Genomic DNA, 22,080 nt, shown 5'->3' with positions numbered 1-22,080 from the left:
AAAAAAAAAAATTTATATAAAAATTAATTTAAAACAAAAAAAAAAAAAAAAAAAATATATATATATATATATATATATATATATATAAAATTTACAGTTTGCATAAAGACTGTCAAAGCTAGTAAGTTGACATTCTAATGTATTAAAATATAACGACATCATAATTATGAAGGCTTTTCTTAGCATGGCAGTATACATGAAGCTGGTGCATTTGTAAGCCGGTCCTATGTAAAATCAAATTACCAAGTTGCTGCAAAGCTTGCTTATACCTCAGGCAGGCTGTGTGTGAATGCTGAGGTATTAAACTCAAGACGCAGAGACGCTTTCTAGATTCACATAAAAAAATTCAGAATTAATGAACTCAAACCCTTCAGAGCAGACGACTGCATTTGGTTCATTTCATACATTTTTGGACGGTTTCTATCCGTTACTGTCCTAATACGTCAGGATGTTTGGCCCTGCTGCTGCACCGTGGTGACTGTTTTCCCACTTTTGGCATTTTCAGACAGATTAGCTGCGAGGCTGAGGATCCCAGGATTGGCAGCCGCGCAGGGGGCCTGTAAGCACTTATCAAGAAATTGTTTATTGGAGTGAAAACAATCCTCTCGGCGTTCGAGCCTAGCGAAAAATAAAAACACGGCTGCACACACAAACGGCACAGTTTTCCACGTGGGGAGTTAAAGGTGACTGAGTTCACTCACCCTTTTACCAACTTTGCCAGGTTGTCCAGGGGGTCCTTGAATGCCACGTGGGCCCTGCGTAGGCACAGGAGACCCATTTAGAGCCCGGCAACACGCAGGAGTTTGAATGCAGCCTTTAGTGGGAACTGAAAGACACTTCAGTTCATCGGCTGAATTATTATTCCTCACTCACCTGAGGACCGGGGTCTCCGCTTTCACCCTTCAGCCCACCTGAGCCAGGTGGACCCTAAAGACAAAAAAAAAAAAAAAACACACCAACACACACTTCATGAATCTTTAGCTTCAGCTGTAGCTCGGAGCAAAATAAATGACATAATCCAGAGCAGACAGCAGATGGCATCATTTAGCTTTGTATGAAGAGAATGAAATCAACTCAGGGCAGCAAGAGCTGCATGGAAATGGGAAATTTCCAGGTTATTTTACTCTGTTGTGACATTTTTTTTTTTTTTTTCAAATGCTGATGTTCAATTCAAAATAAATGTTTTGTGTAAATCAGGTTTATAAAAATCGATGTGAACAATTAGAAAACACAAAATACATCATATAGAAAAAAACAATGTTATTTATTTATATGATTAAGTTGCACATTTATTAACAATGAATAAAACAAACAAAAAAAACAAAACAAGACAGATCAGCTTCTAGATCTGACATCAGCCTTCATATCAGCGTAGATCTGAGAGCTGAATATAGAGAAGCAGCTCGAATATAATAACTCACTTTGTTTTATATTAAATTATTATTTCAGTCAGTTGGAATCCACCAATCGCTGATCTCATCTCATCTCATCTTATTCCCTTTGGATCAACTTATTACCATCTGATCTTATCAGAGTTTTCTACTCAGAAGAGACGAGCAGATTGAAGGTGTAAACTCTGTCTCGTTTCCACGGTAATAAGCCCCAGATCGTGTATCAACAGGCCCTAAGAAAAATGAAGGGTCTGGGTGTGGTAGGGGGCAACTACTTAACAGACAGGTAGTGTGTCCACCGAGCTGGTTAAGGCGGGAGAAACAAACCGATAATACACACATCAGACACAAACTTCAGGCTACACTAAAAACCATCATTTCAAACACCTTAAAATGTGTTGATTTTTGGTTTTTTCACCTGTAAGACTCAAAATAATTTGCTGACTGCCTCTCCATCATCCGAGCTGATACGACGAGTGGCACGGGTCAATTTGTGAAAAGCAAAATTTAAAGAATGAGAGCCTCACCACCGGTCCAGATCTTCCAGTCAAACCCATCGGCCCAGGAGGTCCCCGCATCGCCAGCTGCAGGCCACAAACAGAGACAACACCAAGATTTTCATTTTGAAACTGTGTTAGACAAAAAGAAAAAAAAAAATTAAAATGTATGTGAAAGAAAGAGAAAATATCGAAATGAAAGCAGCACTTCAGTTCTCAGATGTAACAGAAAACAGGATTAGTTGATGATTTTTTTAAAATATTGATTTACATTTAAAGATTTGTTGTTTTCACTTTTTCTGCAGGTGAGCAGACTTTTAGAAGAAGAACCAAGCATGTTTCCTTTAACATCTAGACATAAACATTTCTAACTACTTTTGGCTGTTTTGCTCTGTTGAGACATTTTATTCGGGAATTTTCCTCATCAAGAAATGTATAGTGTAGCCTGGGGGCCATTTTGGAGCCCACCCCCCTGACCACCGCTCAAGAATGTTACAAATTTGACCCCTGGCACAGGTGCTCGATGCAGATGGACGCTTTTTAAGAAATATTTATGAGGCTTAGTTTTACTGAGCAACTAAAATGCACAAATGCTAGAAACAAACAACCTGTTTTTTGCGTTGAGCGTCTTTTACTAGAAGAGCAGACTTGCTTATCTAGACAATGAAAGGAGGAAAGACTCTATCCAAAAATCTTAGCGTTTAATGTTTTTTAATGAGGCAAACGTGGAGGACACCGTCTTATGTTTTAGCTCCATGGTGATTCACAAAAACTGAGTTACGACTGAGTTAATTTCATAAATATGGTGTCTGTTTGGTTTACTACACAAGATAAAAAATAATTGAAATTAGTTTTGCAATTTAAATATTTCAAAAATCTTATGTTAACTAATTGGATAATTCACTGAATTTACATCTTATTCAACTCTGTCACGCTTTTCCCCCATTTTCTCCAGCTGTTACTTTACCCCACCCAAATATAGCAAGTTGTATTTTTAGCGGTCTCTCCTGCATGAGCATCTGTTCAAAGTGGCTCTTTATTTTGCTGCTCTTCAGCCCGTTCTCAGCAAGTCTTCTTTTAGCCTCACAAAGTCAACAAAACACAGGGCAACCCCCTTCTGTTTCCCCAACAAACCCCCATCCAAACACCTCTACCCCCCCTCCATTCTCTGTGTAAAGAGAAGTGGATGCAGATGACAGTCTGGAGGTTTTCACTCACCCTGGCCTGGGAGAGGATGGCCTGTGCTTGGGCTTCTTGGGCCGACACCACCGGACCCTTCTCGCCGTCCCCACCGAAACGAAACTGTTCGGCACACACAAACGCAAACGGCTCGGTACGCTGTATGAGCGATGGGACCAAAGGATGGACGACGTGGGTTTCTTTTGTGGTGGACTTACTGGGAGCATCAGCATGGTACCTGGAGGTCCCGGTAAGCCGTCGGCGCCGGGGAGACCGGCGCGGCCGGGAGGACCCTGATGTCGAAGAGGAGACGAAATCAAATGAATAAAAATCGATCAGTTCATCTCTGGTCCAACTGTACGAACTCTTGGATTTGGAACTAAAAACTATTAAATCAACAGTTCTAGATCACGAAAACTGCACTTATGTTTTGAATGATTTTTGAAATCTGTTATGCATTGTCCTCTTTGTAAAAAATAAAAAAACAAATATAAATCTGACCCTTCTCTAGACGTATTGAATCAATACTTCTTCAAATGTTTAGTGAGTTTAAAAAATGTGGGGGAAAAAAAATTATATCCTTTCTATTCTTGTGTTGTGTATTAGCTAGAATATTTAAATATCCCAATGGCTGATATTATTATACCTTTTATTTACAACAATTGTTCCTTACAATTGCTGAGATAAAGAGATAAAACCACCTTATGCCTTCAACATCGCTCAGAAAAAACAAAAAACAAAAAACAAAACTCTCCACAGATGCTTGAGAACCGTCCCAACGTATGGAAGGCAACACAGCTGTAATACTGGATGTGTGCCTTATATTAAATCTACATATTATAAGGCCCCGCCCCCTCCACCAGGCCTGAGCTTTGCCTGTCCCTCTGCAGGCCAAACAGTTTTTGGTCCAAAACCAACATCCTTGCAGAGCAGCAGGGATGTGTTGTCCGTGTGTGGAAGTGAGAAGTATGACGGTGGATCGGAGCAAAAGCCTAAAAAGAGACAGTATTTAACAGCCAGATGCGTTTAGTCGTATCACCAGAATCAATACGTTCATTTTTTTTTTTTTTTTTTAGGAAATTTGGAGGTTGTTTTGTTTGGTGAAAATAACAAAAAGATTTCAGCTCATACAAGTTAACATCTTGTTCCAAAACTAAAAAACTGCTTCAATATTTTACTTTCAAAACTGTTCTGTAAATGATCTGTATTGGAAAATATAACGCTTCAATATTCGAGTAAAATGCAGCTATGAAAAATTACAAATATTAACTTACTTCTAAAAAGAGGTTTTATTGACTTTATCTCATTAATTTTTAAGTTGCTTAATGATTTTGGTTTAAACTTTTATAGAGTTGCAAAGTGGGCTTATGAACTCCCTTCAGGTATAAATACTTTGAATACAAACCTTTTCGAAACGTCTCGATTTTTGTTATGGAGTTACTAAGTGCAGTTAAAACTTAAAAACCAACACTTTTAATCAACAAACGAATAATACACATGATGCTGCACTGCAAATAGAAACGATTTGGACAGGTTTGCTCACTCTGTCACCAGGATCTCCAGCAGGGCCCGGGGGTCCCTGAAGGCCTGATGGTCCCGGAAGACCCTAAAACACAAATATAAGTGAGTATTACTACCTTCTCATCAAATCCCACATATATTTACACTGACTTTTGTTTTTACGCCACACTTACTGATGGGCCAGGTGGTCCTGGTGGTCCCTCAATCAGCATGCCCTAAGAGACGCGAAAAACACACATTTTGCTTTGTGGAGCGTCCATTATTACAAGAATAATTCAGATTCTCAATGGAAAGTGTAAGGAAAAATCTATGTATCCCAAATTTTTTAAAATGTTCCTGTATTAAAACAGCTGAAATTCTGTTTATTTTGCTTCAAAGATCATAAACTACTGTTGTTAGTTTATAAATCACTGAATGGTTTAGCACCACAATACATTAAAGATCTGTTATTGCTGTACCAACCGTCTAAACCCCTGGTTCTGGTTCTGGTCTGCTCTGCATCCCCAGAACCAGAACCATCGAGGAGAAGCAGCATTCAGTTTCTATGCACCACAGATTTGGAATAAACTCCCAGAAAACTGTAAGACAGCTGAAACACTGAGAGCCTTTGAATCTCAACTTAAAACCCACCTGTTTAGAGTTGCTTATGGCTAACTTAGGGTTAGAGTGTGGGTTTTTGATGTCTTCGATGTTTTTAATGTTTTTATCTTAAGTTTTTATCTATTTATTAATTTCTTTTTATTTCTCTTTCTCACGGTCTACGTTTTAATGATATAAAGCCCTCTGGGAAACGTCCCAGTTAAACGACGTTTAACTAAAGTCCTACGGGTTTTAGATGCCCAGTTGACGGCGTTTCAACTAAAAACCTAGAGGTTGGAGTCCTTGTCAAACGGTGTTTTTGACTAAAGTCCCAGAGGGTTTGAGTCCCAGTTAAACGGCGTTTAACTGAAGTCCTAAAAGGGGTGCGGGTTTTAATGTTTTTATCTTTTTTAATCTTTTTCAAAATCTCTTTCTCTTTCTCACTGTTTATTCAATGTCACACGCTGTTTTTATTTTAATTATGTAAAGCACTTTGAAATGCCTTGCTGCTGAAATGTGCTATACAAATAAAATTTGATTGATTGACTGATAAAGATAGAGTAAACGTATAGAGTTATGCATTGCTGCCCCTCCCTCACCAGTTGCTGAAATAAACCTCCTACATTTGTTCCAAGCTTATAAAAAAAGACACCTGGTTTATCTCTTTTAAGGGGCCATCAGCTATCAGTTTATATGGCTTGGCTATATTTCTGTCACTCTCATCAAAAAATGGTGTAATTTATTTATTTATTTTTTTCAAACAGAACCTGAAAACTTAAATTTCGAAGATATTTAATCCATATTTTTTGTTGAGGTATGTGTATCACTATATGTAATTTCACAGTAAAACCTGATGTCTCTATCACAAAGACCCAGATCATAGCATTAGCATGTTTTTGGACATGTTGGGCCTTACAGGTTCGATCACAGCCGGCTCGCCCTTCTCGCCCTTCTGTCCGAAGGCTGCTTGTGAACCAGCAACCTGTAGACGCAGCACAAAAAAGAAGGCATTGTTTACATAGCAGGCAAAAATATCCAAGAAGCATTTTTAAGTAGGAAGTTTCATTCAATAATCAGTAGAGGAATCACGTACAACACAAAGGCACCCGACTCTACAGGGAGATGAAACGAAATGTTAGTCTTGAAAAGAAAGAACACACATCAGACTTGAAGGCTTGAAATGAGGTAAAGTTGTCATTGCATGATGCTGGTAAACCCAAAAGCCAAATAAACACGAGCTAAAATGTTCTAAATAGATATTTACAGACACACAAGGACACAAATACTTAAACATTAGAGGTTTATTAAGGGAATGCCTTGAGCTCGACACTCTGCTGTATCTATGTTTGTGACTTTTATTCTGAAGTATAAAGGGAAGTAGCTCCTGAGCTAGCTAGCTGTATTGATGAAGTTTGCTGGTGAAGCAAAGAAGAAACTGCTATCACTTTTAAAATGTTTTTTGTGGCAGCATTTTAGGTTCGTAGTAAAATAAGAAACTGTTGCAAAATAATAATTTGGGGGCACTGTGAGACTGCAACGACTGGCTAATGATTAGCATTCTAAAGATGCTAAAGTTAGCATCTGGTTTGTAGCTTCTACACAAAAGAGTAGCTCTTAAAAAAAGTCTGGATGGCAATTGGTCATCTTGATTTCAAATTCTGAAACACAATTTGAGATTCATGAAACACAAAGATTATCTAACCCTGACTGAACGCAGAGTGAAGGGATGCTGGCCTACGTGTTTATTATCAAGGTAAATTATATGATGTACTGCTTGGTGAAAGCCGAGCCCAAAACTTTTGGCAGAAAGCGAAGGCAATAAACCCTAACATCGGGTATCCAATAAAGCGCGTGCGTGTGCTGCGCAGGCACTGCCAATGATTTAACGGTTGTCTGCAGTGAACAAAGGGAACTACATGTTACAGGCTGCTTGTTAAAATAGCAGAGGAGAAGAGGGAGGGATTGGGTCCAAGTGCTGAGAGATGAGTGGGTGGGGAGGGGCAGTGGGCTTTCCTAGGTATTTATGGGCGTGGTGTAGGTTGGGCCGACATCCACTGATTGTAAGTTGTGTGTGGACAGATGAAGTGTGACTGAATGTTTCTATAGGATAAAGCGAAACGGAAGAGTATAATTAGCTAATACATATGTTTTGATTCTTTTTAACAGACAGATGCATGCATGTTTTCTCTAATAGTTTCAAATCGAACAACAGAAACAGCAACACTGAACTACTCCACACTCAACACGTCAATGACATATTGCCCAAACCAAGCCAAAAGAAGTCCATGCACTGGGAGACAGAGGGAGTCCTCTTGCCATGCCGTTCATGCACACACCCCTCCGTCGGCGTGGTCGGGGTGCGATACTTACTGTACTTTCAGAAAAGTCGGTTTCGGCTGCAACCCCAGGCCCCACTTCCTCATCATAGGCTGTCGGGGCTTTAGACGGGAGGGGGCCGTACTCGTCGTATGTCCCATAGTCATACTTGTTGTCTAACTTGCCCAAGTCATACTCGTTCAGGTCATACTCCTTAAAGTCATATGCTTCCGCACCGGTCTCCGAGTTGTCCCCTGTTTCCAACACGGTGCCGGGCTCCAGAGTAGGGGCTTCGGTGACGTGCGCCCCGATAAAATCCTCCTTTACAGCCTTCCCATTGTTACACAAGCGAAGAAGGAGAAAGTTAACAATCAGCAACTAATAAAGAGATAAGGTTGTTAGTTATGAGACTGAGGCCATAATTACTTTCACAGTCGAATGCAAAGGAATCCATATCCCACGAACCACAAAAGTCATTGTTTTGGATTTTTTTTTTTTTTTGTGATAGACCAACACAAGGTAGTGCATGACAATTTGCTGAGCAAAAAGAGAAATTAAAAAGGATAGAGTTTTAAATTTATTTTTTTAAATATTCATCCCCTCTTTAATTCTCTTAGTCTCTTTTATGTCTCAGCTTCACACAACTAAAGCCAAGAACGACTCCCGATTCTTCTTTGGAAGATTGTTCAAGTTCAGTAAGATGTCTTCAGATGACATTTTTTGTGAAACAGCACTATATAAATGAACTGTATTTGAAAGACTGCATCCAAAACATTTCAAAATATCAACGTTTATGATTCTTATTTGGATCTAGATCTGAACATAAAACATTTTTTGATTTAAACCAGTTCATTGGCCGTAGCTGTGGCTGTTTGGTTGGGGTTGCTGTGACCTCGTTTCCTCTTTTAGCATCCCTGTCATTTGTGTTCCTTGGTTTTCATGATTCTGTTTGTTCACTAATGTTTCCCAACAAAACTTCGAAGCCTTTACAGGACGTCTGAACTACGCACTATTCACTAAACGGGTGACATGCAAAGACACTCGATTTCCACTGGATTTTATTTATCTGCATTAGAGTAAAGGGGACTGAAATGCCATTCTAATTTTGGGTACAAAAATTGGGAGAATCTTTCTCCTTCTGTTTTACAATTACGCAGAGCTCTGTGTTGGCTTAATCACACAAAATGCCATTAAAATGCCTTAAAGTTTGTTATTGTAGCATCCTAGAATATGTCCACTGGGTATGAAAACCTTTGCAAGGCACTGTAAATGTGACAAAAGCAAACTACATAGATATTAGGCAACAAAAAATGAAATCATGACAATGATAACACTTAATTTTTGGATAATATTACTTGTAGGTTAGCAAAGGTTGGTTGGCTTTGTAATAATAAATAAAGTGTTAACATCACTTTTGTCCACCGTTCCAATTGGTGGCTTGGTTGACAGAGGAACAGCCGTTTTCTTTCTCGTCATGCAGCCATTTTTGTGCCGACTGCAGAAAGAAAGGCTGCCTGATGCCTCGGATCGCTCTCTCAAAAATTTGCAAACGCATCAAATCAATCCGTGATGTTGCATCAAGACGTCAGGATTTGACACCCAGTGAATCATTGTGATGAGTGTGTTTTAGCAGCCTTTAAAGTTGCCTCATGATCTCTGTGTCTGGCATAGACTTACTGTAACCACAGTGACTTGGCAGAACTTTCTCTCTCTCTCACACATTCCAAATGGTGATCACTGTGGCTTTAACCTTGCAGCGCAGCAAAGCAGATGCGATTACACACTTGTTGGCAGTAATCCTTCCTGCCCAATAATTCATTTTAAATACCCGGCATAATCACATCTAATTTGCCAAACAATGAGGCAGCAAAAGCGCGATCATAGCAGGCCGTGAGAGGATTTTCAGTCTGTTGATCACAGTTCTATTTGAAATAATTAGCAGAACTATTAATCAAACTGTGTGATGGACAACGAGGGGGAATATGTTGGCCTCTTTCATTCTTGAGTTATTTATAAGGCCACAGAACATTATCTACTTCCACATTCTGAGGTTTCCTTTAGTTGAAGGTGCACTTAGACCGTCCAGAACAACAGACAGTACAAAGTGAATAGCAAATCATTTCATTTTTGATGACTGGTCTACAACATCTCACCTATTCACATAGAATTTCTCAGATCAGATTAAAACATGAAGCGTTATGTGTCGACAAAACTGCTTGCCGTAGAAAAACGTAAGCTAGAAGGAAAACAGATGAGGATGTATTTGGTTGTTGTCACCTGTAAAGATGTGGTGGAAAAACCTTACATTTATCTTTTATTGCAGTAGAATGACGTTAACCTGAAATGGACTCATTTCTGTACCAGTGGAAGCATTAACAACAGAGGTATGTGCCACCAGTACTTATTTTTTCCTCACTGATGAAGGGTGTGCTCATGCCATCCCCGTTTAGTCCGCTTTAGTTCGTTTGCCTGGAAAATCCGGTTCATTTGGGGAGGTGGGAAATCGCAACTGCATCTCTGATGGGGACCAAAAAAGGGAACAAGTCGGGCTCTTGGTTCGGTTGAAGTGAACTCTGGTGTGATTTGAATCCACATCTGAATGCAAGTGGACCAGACATCACCCGGAAGCAGGAAGCGGATAACACAGCAGGGCATTCTGGGTAATTACAACCAAAATGGACATGAGAATCAAGAGCTGGCTGGAGAAATGGCCAAGTAGTCTTTTGCCAAAGACAAAACAAAAATAATACAATCACTAAAATTTGGTGTCAATCCATGTTTGTTTACTTTACTTGAAGAAGGAAGTTGCGATCAGTGTCTTCTTCAGAGGTTTTTTGTGTCATTCTCTTTAGTGGTTCTTGGTGCAGCGCCCCCATAGGCGAGGGGGTAAAGAGGTTCCCCAAAAGGTTTGGTGCAGCTGAAGATGTAACTAACATCAAATTTCTCCAATTGTTTCAGGTTTGAGATTATTCTGCTGCAATAAAATGATTTTAAGGCTTTTAACACATTTTCACATAGTGCATGTGTTACCTTCTCTAGTATCCAGTGGAGAATATAAATTGTCACTATTAAGTACTGCTTGACATATCCCACGTCCATCACAAGTTCAGCTACATACCAGGCCTCCAGACACTTTAATTCAATTGAATGGTTGTGTCTTTATCATGTCATACCAGGTGCTCCGCCAAATGGGTCAAACGTCCCAGAACACCAAACAGTGGCTTTTACTTGGAAATGCAGATCGAGAAGGAAGAAAATAAAATTACCTCACTTGGTCCGCTCGTGGCAAGAGGCGACTGAGTCTGAGTACCATCTAGAGTCCCGTAGTCATTGTCTGTATAGTAATCTCCCTCTACATTGTTTAGCTGAGTCATGTTGGAAGAAAAGGAAAGAAGAATCTGGGTTACAACAAGGCTCGTACCAGAGGTCGATCGAGGGAGGGTCCTCTCGAGTTCACTACACTCTAGGCTACATCTACAGAGGAGAGGTTAGGGGAACTCTACATCCGCCATCATAGATTCTCCCTTCGTCGTTCAGGGCAAATCTTGATCGGATTCGGTTCTTTTTCCAGGGAGACAAACGTTTACCCTAGAACTGCCTCTGGGTCGCGCCGGCGCTGTGGCCTGGTAGCCCCACGTCATCTTCTTGTTGTGGAGAAACATTTTAGCCGGGGATTTATTGGAGGTCGGCTTAAAGGGCTTATGCTTAGTTTTACTGGGAGACTTTTTGGCCGTCTTCTTTTTCGTGGAGACACTACGTTTGTTTCTCTGTAAGAGCTGACGGCAACAAAGACAAATCAAGACAAACAAACACATAACAGCAACAGCAACTCGTGCACAGACTCATTATGAGTCAATGAAAAAATTTGCGCATCGGCCGAACCTGTTCAAAAATCAAAGGGAGGGAAGATTAAGTGACACAAAGGATTTATATAAAGTACACACAGTAGATCTATCAGTGCACACCCCTAGTTAAATGCTAGGCAGAACATAATAGATTATGGTAAACCCCTTCAAAAACTTTTCCAGCTTTATTAGAAAATATATTATGCTAAATTAAACTGAGAGAGAGAAAACGGTTAATGTAAAGCTGTAAAGTGTTGACAAATTGAAAAACAATCCATGCATGCCTACATCTGAGGATATAAAGATGAAGTATGTCTTGCTTGTTATCCGCTCTTGTTCTGAATAATGTGTACATGGAATTCACAGTGATCTGCTGCATCAGGATTGGGAACGCTAAGCTGCCATCTTGTTTTGCTTTTGTTCATATTTATTAAACTGAAGCATGTTAAAGCCGCGTCATAGCTGGGTCACTGCTGTGATGTTTGCAGTTGCATCTGTGTATGCTGCAGTGTTAAATGCAAAGAAAGGCAAGTTGTTTTGCATACTTCTGCTATTGGTAATAGTAAATCAGATGAACCTGAAATAAATTTTAAGTGTTCTTGTAAGAATTTTCTCAAATTTTCTACTCAGCTAAAAACACTAAGCTATATATTAGATACAGGAAGCTAAGAAAGCTACGTTGTAGCTCAGTCTAAGCATGCAACCCAGGATTTCTATGATTTATACAAAGGTATCAGTCAGGAGAAGAGTCCAAAAATGACTGGTAATTAATTGGGCAAAACAGAAACGCTGGCACAAACAGTGGTTGTGCTATAGTTATGAAAATAATCTTCAGCATTCTCTGTACATTTTTTTTTTCTCCCAGGCTTGAATATTTCCTGTTTAGGAAAAGCCGTATACAGAAAACATAAATACCTGACTAAAATCTCCAATAATGTGATCGGATCCAAACGCCAGTCACTTTTTACCCAAAAGCACAAGGTCTCTGCTAGAATAGAGACGAAGAATGATTTAACTTTCCATCAAGACAATGACGCCAAGTATTCATCCAAACCAACAAGAGCCAAATCCAAGATGCACACCAACATGGTGGAAAACTGAATCAAAAGGCAAACTAGTTTCAGACTGATGGTTTGCACACTTATGGTGGTCATATGCTACTTTAAGTATATATATAGCATAAGATTAGACAGCCATAAGATTTGAAAACCTGTCTCTATTTTTCCACCATGATTTCATTGTTTAACTTCAGAAAAAATGCATATTGGGGTCAAAGGGGTGAACACTTCTTAGATCTACTGCGTCTTCAAAACTGTTTGAAAGTAGCAAACAAACTGTGAAACATGTAACAAGCACTTTCAGCACATCTTTGGAAATAATGTAGGTATTAGGTTTGGCGTGGAAGTCAAATTAGCCGCATTTTCCTAAATTATATACAATCCAGCTGATATTCTGTTATGGTTACATTATTTTTAAAGACGTGCTGAAATGCAAAAGCACACTTGAAGCAGGTAGAATCAGCAAAGACAAATCAGACAGAAGGACAAACAGTGTGTGTGTCTGCATGTACACTCAGATTCACTCCTCCACTTCTACACTGTCAGGAGACAAACACACACATTCATATCCAGCCATGTATGCGACTTTTGACAGTGAGACAATATAGTGGAGCGCTTACTCAAACTCTTTTTTTGTGTAAAATACACAGTGTGATTTTTGAAACACTGAGCGCACATGTAGTCACAACTCTGAGACGAACAGAGGAACGGAGAAAGACAACAAACAAAAACAGCTTTTCTTTTCACTTTTTGTTGTTCTATTTACCTGTTTTTCAGAGTATTCGTCAGTGGGGACGGAGACTGTTGGTCCTTCAGAGTATTCATAGAACTGTCTGTAATCTATATCGTCAGTAATGTACTGGAGCGGTCGAGAACGGCAGAGAAGAGATGGAAAAAAAAGAAGAAGAAGAAGAAGAGTGGGCGGGTTTTAGTTTCTAGCAAAAGCATTAAAAATGCAGAACGTTATTTCAGCGAGAAGATAATGCGGTACGCATCATCTTCAGCAGGTTACAAGTTCAAACACTTGAAGCCATTAAGTTTTGTGTTTAGGAAAAAAGTTCCAAATTACATTTTATGCATTACGATAAAATGGAGACGTTAACCCAAAAAGCAAATAAAGACTGCCTTAATGCTAATTAACAAAACAGCACAATGTCACAATTCGTCTGTACTCGTTTTACAGTTCAGATTTACAGATAGACAACCAAAACATGAATTGGAAAACTAAACAACAGCTGAAACCTGCTGTGTTGGTCTGAACCTACAAACATGAGCAGAGGGAGTGTTAAAAAGGCTCATAAAAAACCCCTCAGAACCAAAATTACCAGCTGCATTCGAGCGATCTCGTCATGGAACTTTTCTCACTGGAAGCAGCTGCAAAACAAAAGGTGAGCCTCGTAGCAAACGGCGCGCCATCTCAGTGACGTGCAGCTCTGAGGTATTTCTCTTCCTGCAAGTCGTGACCTAGCATGGAACCGGTAACGGGTGTCGATTTACGGTTTTAAAAGCCGTGGATGATTCTCCCTCATCTGTAGCTGTGTGTTTCCAGACAGCTACCGGAAGGATGGTTTCTACACCTTTTATTTGTTCAAAATAATGACAAATTTGACTGTATGGAATGGTTTCCAAACACAGGAACCACAGATATATGAGTTTGATTTTCAACAAACTAAATAACTGACTGATAGTTAACTGGAGTGTTTTGATTAAAATAATAGTGATGCACTCAAAGGAAAACACATTCAGAGCAGTAATCAAGTCAAAACTTGACCAAAAATATATACATTTTTGCATTTAAGATGTCAGCAAATATGTTCCACCTAGAATTCCTTAAGTGGCTTAATTTTAGCTTTAAAAATGTCATATAAAGCTTTTGATATCCAATTATTAATCATTTAATTGAATAACAGATGAATTAGTATTTTTTTTAATCCTTTGTGGCAAATAAACAAACGTGCGTTAGAGGAATGATACATTATTGCATTTTTGGCAATAACATGATTAGTTTCTGAAAAAATAATTGAATTAATTATTTATATGTAGTTTTTTAAACATTAAATACGCTCAAATAGTTAAATGAAAAATCTACAGAATATGCCAAATTTCTTAATTGATTAATCATCAGAATAATTGATGTAATACTTGATTACTGAAAAAAAATAAAACTTGCTAAGTGCAGCTGTACAATTTACTGGAAGGGTTGGTTTAATAAGGAGCTCTGCTTGTTGGCTGACCTCTTCGTCCGGCGCCTGGGCCTGAAGCGAATCCCTGTGTGGTGTGTCACAGTCTGGGCTGTAATGGTCACAGTAGTCATACGCTGCTTTGGGATCAGCAACAATCAGGAGCTGCTGGATGTCCCCCTGCAGAAGACAGAAACACATGAGTCAGCTGTTTAAGGTATTCCCCATTTCTTGCATGTATCATCTTCTTTATCGGTTTAAACAAATAATCAGCATTTTGACATTTGGATGTTTGGGTGGTTGTTAGTGCAAACTTGACCTGTTAAATGCAGACAGGGTGCATAACAAAAGTGGCACAAATGAAAATCAAAAACACAATTTCTTTAGTCATTAAGTTTATAGAGAGTTTAAAGGTGTTAGTACTCCTAGGCACCTGCAGACAAAGTTCTGTTTTAAGAAGGATATTTAAAGTGATCAGAAACTCAAGAATCTGATTCTATTCCTGTCATTAGGTGCTAAGGGGCTAGCGAATTGCTAACAGTTTGCACTAACAGGGTGGAAGTTGTTAGTAAATGACAAAAATAACTGAATGTTCATTTAGGCGCCAACATTTAAAGTGAGACTCCAGCAACAGAAAGGCTCAATTTATTTATTCTTTTATTATTTGGAGCTACTCAACTCTGCCCTGAAAAATAATTGTTTTGGAAATAATGGGAGCATTTTGAAAATATCTCACTTAAGCAGCTAAATTCCCTGTATAAAACACACTTATGCTACGTTTTAAAAAAAAAATGCTAGTAGTGCTAAATGCTAGCAAAAGATGCTAAACACTTCGTATTTGGTTTAAAATAATGACTGACTACTCTCACACAGTGTGAAGTTGCATTAGCTCCTAATATGAAGATGAATGTTTGAAAAAAAATGTAAACAGTGAGGCTGCTGTTTTAGAAACGGTAGCAGTGGTAACTGCTAGTAGAAGATGCTAACATGATCTTAAAAACCTAAATTCACAAACTCTTTGAATTTGTTTTAAAATAATAAACACATTCACTCAGTGGCTAGAATCAAACTTACAATATCTCAATTATTTTCAATTCATAATCTCTCCATTTCTAAAGAAATGACTTCATAAATGTATTGTCAAGTGAAACCTTTACAAAACTGGAAACTGAATATTAAACACATTAATATAACAGTGATGCATCCTGTTACTGTGTTTAATTAACATCCTGCATTTTAGCATTTTTGCATCTGCACTTTGTGCAAATGTGTAAAAATTTGCCAATAAATTCATACTGGCAATATTATATGACTTATGTAAACATATTTCATATTTCATAACTGCATAACAGTGTTTACAATCCTTTCAAAGTAGCATCCATAGACAACATATCCTTTACTACTAAAATATTGCACCATTATGTTCGACACTACTCGAGAAAAAGTGTGGCTTCATTACGTCAGCCAAAGTACACAGCTCCTCTGTCAGACAGTAAGCACAGTAGTGAACGCATGTCAACCGTCTTTGGAGTCTGTAATTGGTCGAGCCAAATTCCTGCAGGCTGGTATTTGAGTCGTCGTTTCCTCGCAGACAGCTGATGAGGTGGAGTTAGGAGCTTGTGATTGGCTGGGGCCGCTGGCAGGTGAGAACAGATACACAGCTGCTATTGTGGAAGGATAAAATCCTGACTCGCGTTAGCGGGAGGACGTTACCTGTTCGAGAGCAGAGAAGAGTGTCTGGATGAAACGCATGAGAAACGAAGCAGGCTGCAGCATGCCGAAACAACCTGTGTGTCCGTGTGTGCATATATATGTGTGTGTATGTGTCCTCTCTTTGTACAGGAGAAATATGTTTTATGGATGTCTAATATGCATTTTAGCGTAACAACCATGTTACTTAGGCATGTTCCAAGAGAACATGGGCAGTATTCCCTAAAGCTTTCTCTGTGAACGTATCCATAAACATCTTTACTTTGACAGCCCAGAGACTCCACCCAGAACCTATGCACAGTTTGTTCTAACACCAGCTTTGAAAGAGTGTTAAGCCAGCGTCAAGGTCCCAATCAAGACATATTACAAAACTTAAATAAATTTGTGTAATTAATAATTCTGTGGTGATAAACAGTGACTTACATAAGTATTCAAAACCTCTTGTCCTGTTACAACCTCAAACATCACTGGTCTCCTCTTGGATTTTACATAATAACCCTACACAAATTACTGGACGACCATGAAGTGCAAGAAAAATAATAAATACATTTCTGGTGTATTTCTTTCATCAAAAATTATCTAAAAAGTTTACTCTGAACACCTAATTACCATAAAGAGTCCCAATACGAACATATCTTACTGAGCACTAGTCTATCCATCGCCCACTAAGGGAAAGAAGCCAACTGCGATCTGACCTTGACAGCCACCTTAATGTAAAAGTCATGCAAGGAGAGCATTAATCGGAGACACAGCATTATTGGAAAGATGGATGGAGCAAAACCATTAATTTTTGCTTGTGGTGCCTCAAGCAAAAGGCTTGAGATACCTATGAGCAGGACAACAACCCCAATCATACAGCCAGATATAAATCAAAGCTAGAATGGCCCAGTTGACTAAAATTCTTTGACGAGAAAATGCTGTTAACAGGCCTCAAGCCAAAAAGAAAAAAAAAGAAGAAAAGATCAAGAGTCACTTTGAGTGAGCTTGACCTTATACGTCCAACATGAGTGCTTGAACCCTGAAATGAGTCGGCTTTAACTAGGACACATCCGAGAGCTACATGTCTGCGCCGATGGACAAAGTGGACAAAGTGGACAAAGTCCGTAATCAGATGATTACATTTCTGAAGCTTCTCGCTTTCACTGGACAACATTGAACAACAGAAATAAAAAATGATCCTGAAGAAGTCAAAACAAAGGCTTATAAACTGTGCTGTACGTGTTCATGGTGTGTAAAAACAAAACTAATAGTTTCTCTTCCACAAAATAAGACTGACGGGTTAATAAGGGAATAAAACACTCACTGCAACACCTGCTAAGATCGTCACAACAAAGTGGGATGCATAGCTAATTGGAATCATCTCACAAAGACACAAAGATTTAAGAGGGGAAAAAAAAGACCCAGTAAATTCATGAAAGGAACACCAAGAGGTACACAGAGACCAGAAAAGAGATTAAAACCAAGCAGCTGAAATGGTAAAAGATATTTTGTGAAGGAAGACACCTGGGGTTCATTACACTGAAACTGTCAGTCTATTGTTTTATTGTGAGCTGCTGAAAAAAGAAGCCTCTGGTATCTTGGAGCGAAGCTACAACTTCAAAAATACTCCTCATCAGCAAACAGCGCTGTGCAGGCGAGCGAGCCTTAACGGCTCTTCTGACAGGGGTCAGCGAAAAGACGGGGTGAAAACGAGAAGCAACTTTAAAGTAGACTCTTAAAACTGTTGGACAAATCTGCCTCACTTTATAATTGTACTGTCTTGAGTCACATTATTGGCAGTTAAAGCCCATCGATTTCAAAGCGTCATTAATGGCGAATTAGAAGAAGCAGCAGAGGTAAACTTAAAAAATCACAAAAAAAAATCAACACATAACAGATAAAGTTAGAAGAAAGCTAATCAATAAGATCCACAGTTTCTGACTCCTGAAGCTGAGCCACTCTGTTTTAGAAAGATTTATGCTCAGTTAACTGCAACCGAGGTCAACCAGAACGCCACGAAAAAGTAATTTCATTATTTACCAAATCTGCTCGGGAGTGCACACCCACTTTGATTTACTCTACTCAGCAGGTTACTACAGCTGCATTCCTACTAGCCACGAAGTTGTGCAAATTGAAATTCTGAAAATAAATTTGCTTAATGGAAACAAGACAATTTAAATTTATTTTATTTTTTACATTTTTCAATTGAAAGTCTTTGCTCTAGGATTAGGATGAGGATGAGGATCAGCCGTATCCAACACTTTTTTCACATCTCACGAGTCATGATACAAACAGCCGGACGTTGGCGCTGGCGAAAAGGACAAAGAAGACCACAGGAAGTGGTAGGAGAAGGATGTTTTTCTCACAGCAGCACACAGTTCATAAAAAGTTGTGTCACTATAACGTCTTCCATAAAGTCGCCGACTACGATTTCCCCAAGACATCGCATACGTAGTCGCTCTCGAGAAAAAGGGGCTTGGCTGAAAAAGACGCCATCTACTGATGGTGAGCGGTTGTGCCACGGCTGAATTATGACTATGTCTCAAGTAACTGTTTACATCTGCCGCTGCCGCGATTTTAATTAAATATCTTATTTAATGAAAACACAGCATTTACGAAATTGTGTTGTTGTTGTTTTTTACATTAGCAGAACACAAAGATTTACGCACATTTGTAATGGAATCGCAGCTTTCGGTACGCAAATATGGAGAGAAAAGGTCAAAGGTTGCAGCTGTGCAAGTGTAAAAATGTTGGATTACTCCACAAAAGGAGTAATCCACAAACCAGCAGAACATCTCCACTAAAACCCTCCTGCATGCCGCAGCCGTAGAGCGGAGATCAACTGGTTAAATCAAAGCCACACACTAATCAGCATGGCTCCAAAAACCACAGCCACTTATAATCAGACGAGTCCATGTGGTCTCAACATCAACGAGGAAGGTTATGAAAACTAACAAACCAAGAGAAGACAAAACAGTGCCTGCCATGCCGTTCTTTCGTGTAATTACAGCCCCTGAACTTGTTTTGATATTTTGACAAAATTGCTATAGAAATCAATGTGTTTCAGTAGGATTTTTATGGGACAGACCAACATGAAGTAGCACATGATTGTGAAGTGGAAGGAAAAAAAAAGTGCTTGGTTTTTCGAAATGTGAAATGAAAAGGAAGGGAAAAAACACTGCAGCTGCATTTCCTTCGGTTTATGTCTAGAGACTAAAATGTTTGTCTATGCCGCTTTGCAAAAAAATAGCTCAAGAACAGTTGGACAGGACAGACGGGTCACATGAACGACACTAAGAGTCTTGCCACATAGTCAAAATTGAAATTAGAACCAGTCTTTGATTGGGCTAATGTAACGGATGAATATGCTTTGACCCAACTGCATCCTTATAGAACTAAATCTGTATTTAGGGATGCAGTGACATAAAAAATTGGGCTGATATTGATATCTGATATTAATTACAGAAGCACTGATCTTGAATTAATAGCTGCATCGGTCCCAGTGTTGAAAAAAAGTTCTGGATCGGCTATCGGTCTCAATGTGCCCGATTCATAAGGGCGGATCTATTCATCCTAATTCTATACTTTGTGCTCTAAACGACATCACACTGCCTCATACGTTGCCTTTTATACTCCTAATTCCAACTTTCTACAAATTAAGGTTGTGTTGTTTTCACATTGTTTTTGACCAAGCTTGTGAAGCTCCTGGTGAATTTCAGTGTGCTGTACTGGTGGAGAGTCAGGAAACATCCTTCACCGCGAATATTTCAATCAGAATTCACTGATCACAAGCAGACAACACCGAACACAAACCATAGCGCATGAACGCCTGATGTGTCTCCAGGCAACGCCGGTGGCTGAGGCTTCAGCACAATGTACTCCTTCAGCTCAGATGACTGAAAGGCAGCGAATAGGCCCAGGTATGTCTCTGCATGTGAGCCCGACTCAGACAGGCAGTGTCCGCTGGGCATGAATAGACGGTCGCATGCGTTAAGCACACGGGGGAAGGCCTCAAGGTGGGAAGGGTACGGAGGGAGGAGGAGGTACGCATGGGGAGAGAGAGAGAGAGCAGTGACGGGAATATTTGAGGAAATAAAGGAGGCTTGATGGCCGGAATGAAAGACCTCCATTCATCCCAGCAAGGTCCCTTCGGTGGTCACTTCCAACCTGAGGCAGGTAGGGTATGAATGGATGTTTATGAAAAATGAAGCGTGGATTCCAAACACACAAAAAAAACCTTACTTCCAATAAAGATGATGACGTTGTGCTTTTAACTATTACACATATTTAGTCAAAATTATTAAATTGAGAATTGAGAAATGATTAAAAACAAAAGGAGATATGTCATCTCCTAAAAAAGTAAAGCTTGCAATATCTAGTCAGTCAGTTCAGTTATCACACTGAAGAGTTGTGGTTTTTCTACGTTATTAAACTACTGAATAATTTGACGTCATGTCTGAGCGTAGCTTCTCTTTAAAATGCCGTAAAATATACACAAATACATCCGAGCATGCCGAGGGGTTTTGTGGATCACCAAGAAGAGCAGAAACAGAAAATAAAAGAAAGCATAAGTTACACTTCCAGCTTCAAAGTTTTTACTGTTCTACTGACCTAACACACTTATGGGTGTAGACAATAATACGTAAAAAAGAAAGTGCCACAGGTTAAGTATCAGAGCATATGTCACAATCCATCCATTCATCATCTATATGGGTCACGGATTGGCCTGGTGCCTACCTCAGGCGGTCATAGGCTGAAAGGTTGCCAGTTCATCACAGGGCAACACAGACACACACGGGGCAAACAATTATGTACACGCACAACGCACACACACACACCAAAAGACAATTTGTAGAGACCAATTAGCTTAACAGTGATGTCAGCTGTGTGAAGAAGCTAGATTAGAACCAACGTATGCATCCCAGGCTGGGATTCGAACCCACGACCTTCTGGCTGCAAGGCAACGGTGTTACCAACTGTGTCTATAGGTCACAATCCTTTACTTAATTTTTAATTGTTTTCTTGCGCACGCTTTCAGTTGATGTTAATCCTGCTGCATCAAGACATGAAAAATCCTCACAGATTATTTTGCATCTGCAACAAGTTAGACAAAAGTGTGAGACGTAACCTACATCAAAATCCATTGATTCAGTGATATGAGGTTACGTGATCTTTAAACTGAAGAGAAAGAGCCATTCGTGTTTAATTATGGAATAACTTTCCATCTTCAAGATCCTCATAAAACATCAACTCTGTATGGTCTCTGTTCTTTTGTTTTTAGTAGAAACACTTTCTTATTACTTTGAATGAGAGCCAGTGTTTTGTCAACATGCGAAAATATCTTAGATATTTGTGCAAATATGACAACATTATTAGAAACAATTAAAAAGCAAAATTTTGCAATTAACACAGAATACAGATTTTAGCTGTATTTCTTTAAGATAATCCTTTTTCTTCATAAAAAACAGAAAAGTTCTTCTAATCACAAACTGTTTTACAGTGCCTGTACTTCCTGTAATTATTGCGGATTGAGTCAAGCAGGACTCAATCCCCAAAAAGAGATGGGTCTTCACAGGTCTGCTTATATCAGTATCGTGACTGTGCCTAGAACTGCACATTTCGACTTCACCTTCCAGGCCTTCTCCAGTTCCTCTCTGAGGCCCTGGTATTTCTCCAGTTTCTCATGCTCCTCCTTCCTGATGTTGTGGTCACTTGGTATTGCTACATCTAGCACAACAGCTTTCCTCTGTTGTTTATCCACCACCACAATGTCCGGTTGGTTCGCCATTACCATCTTGTCTGTCTGGATCTGGAAGTCCCACAGG

At 39.3% G+C, this 22,080-nt stretch overlaps 1 protein-coding gene across 5 annotated transcripts in view; it reads right to left on the bottom strand.

The window, feature by feature from the left end:
- Positions 1-22,080, bottom strand: part of col11a1a (collagen, type XI, alpha 1a) — a 106,214-nt gene that overhangs the window by 68,008 nt on the left and 16,126 nt on the right. For 2 of the 5 annotated variants that reach the window (XM_015056928.1, XM_015056929.1), the window contains exons 5-16: positions 14,621-14,746; positions 13,153-13,245; positions 10,750-10,848; positions 7,538-7,813; positions 6,084-6,149; positions 4,762-4,803; positions 4,611-4,673; positions 3,286-3,360; positions 3,107-3,190; positions 1,919-1,975; positions 874-927; positions 702-755 (exon numbers count right to left, since the gene is read on the bottom strand). In XM_015056928.1, coding sequence (XP_014912414.1) covers positions 702-755; positions 874-927; positions 1,919-1,975; positions 3,107-3,190; positions 3,286-3,360; positions 4,611-4,673; positions 4,762-4,803; positions 6,084-6,149; positions 7,538-7,813; positions 10,750-10,848; positions 13,153-13,245; positions 14,621-14,746 — 1,089 coding nt within the window. Of the gene's footprint in view, positions 1-701; positions 756-873; positions 928-1,918; positions 1,976-3,106; positions 3,191-3,285; positions 3,361-4,610; positions 4,674-4,761; positions 4,804-6,083; positions 6,150-7,537; positions 7,814-10,749; positions 10,849-11,070; positions 11,260-13,152; positions 13,246-14,620; positions 14,747-22,080 lie in introns of all 5 variants that reach the window. The other 3 variants (XM_015056930.1, XM_015056933.1, XM_015056932.1) reach the window with 3 other exon arrangements.

Source organism: Poecilia latipinna, unplaced genomic scaffold (assembly GCF_001443285.1).
Source record: "Poecilia latipinna isolate Pla-1442-1.1 unplaced genomic scaffold, P_latipinna-1.0 Scaffold1418, whole genome shotgun sequence".
NCBI classification, from domain to species: domain Eukaryota; kingdom Metazoa; phylum Chordata; class Actinopteri; order Cyprinodontiformes; family Poeciliidae; genus Poecilia; species Poecilia latipinna.
This window is presented reverse-complemented; position numbering and strand designations above follow the sequence as displayed.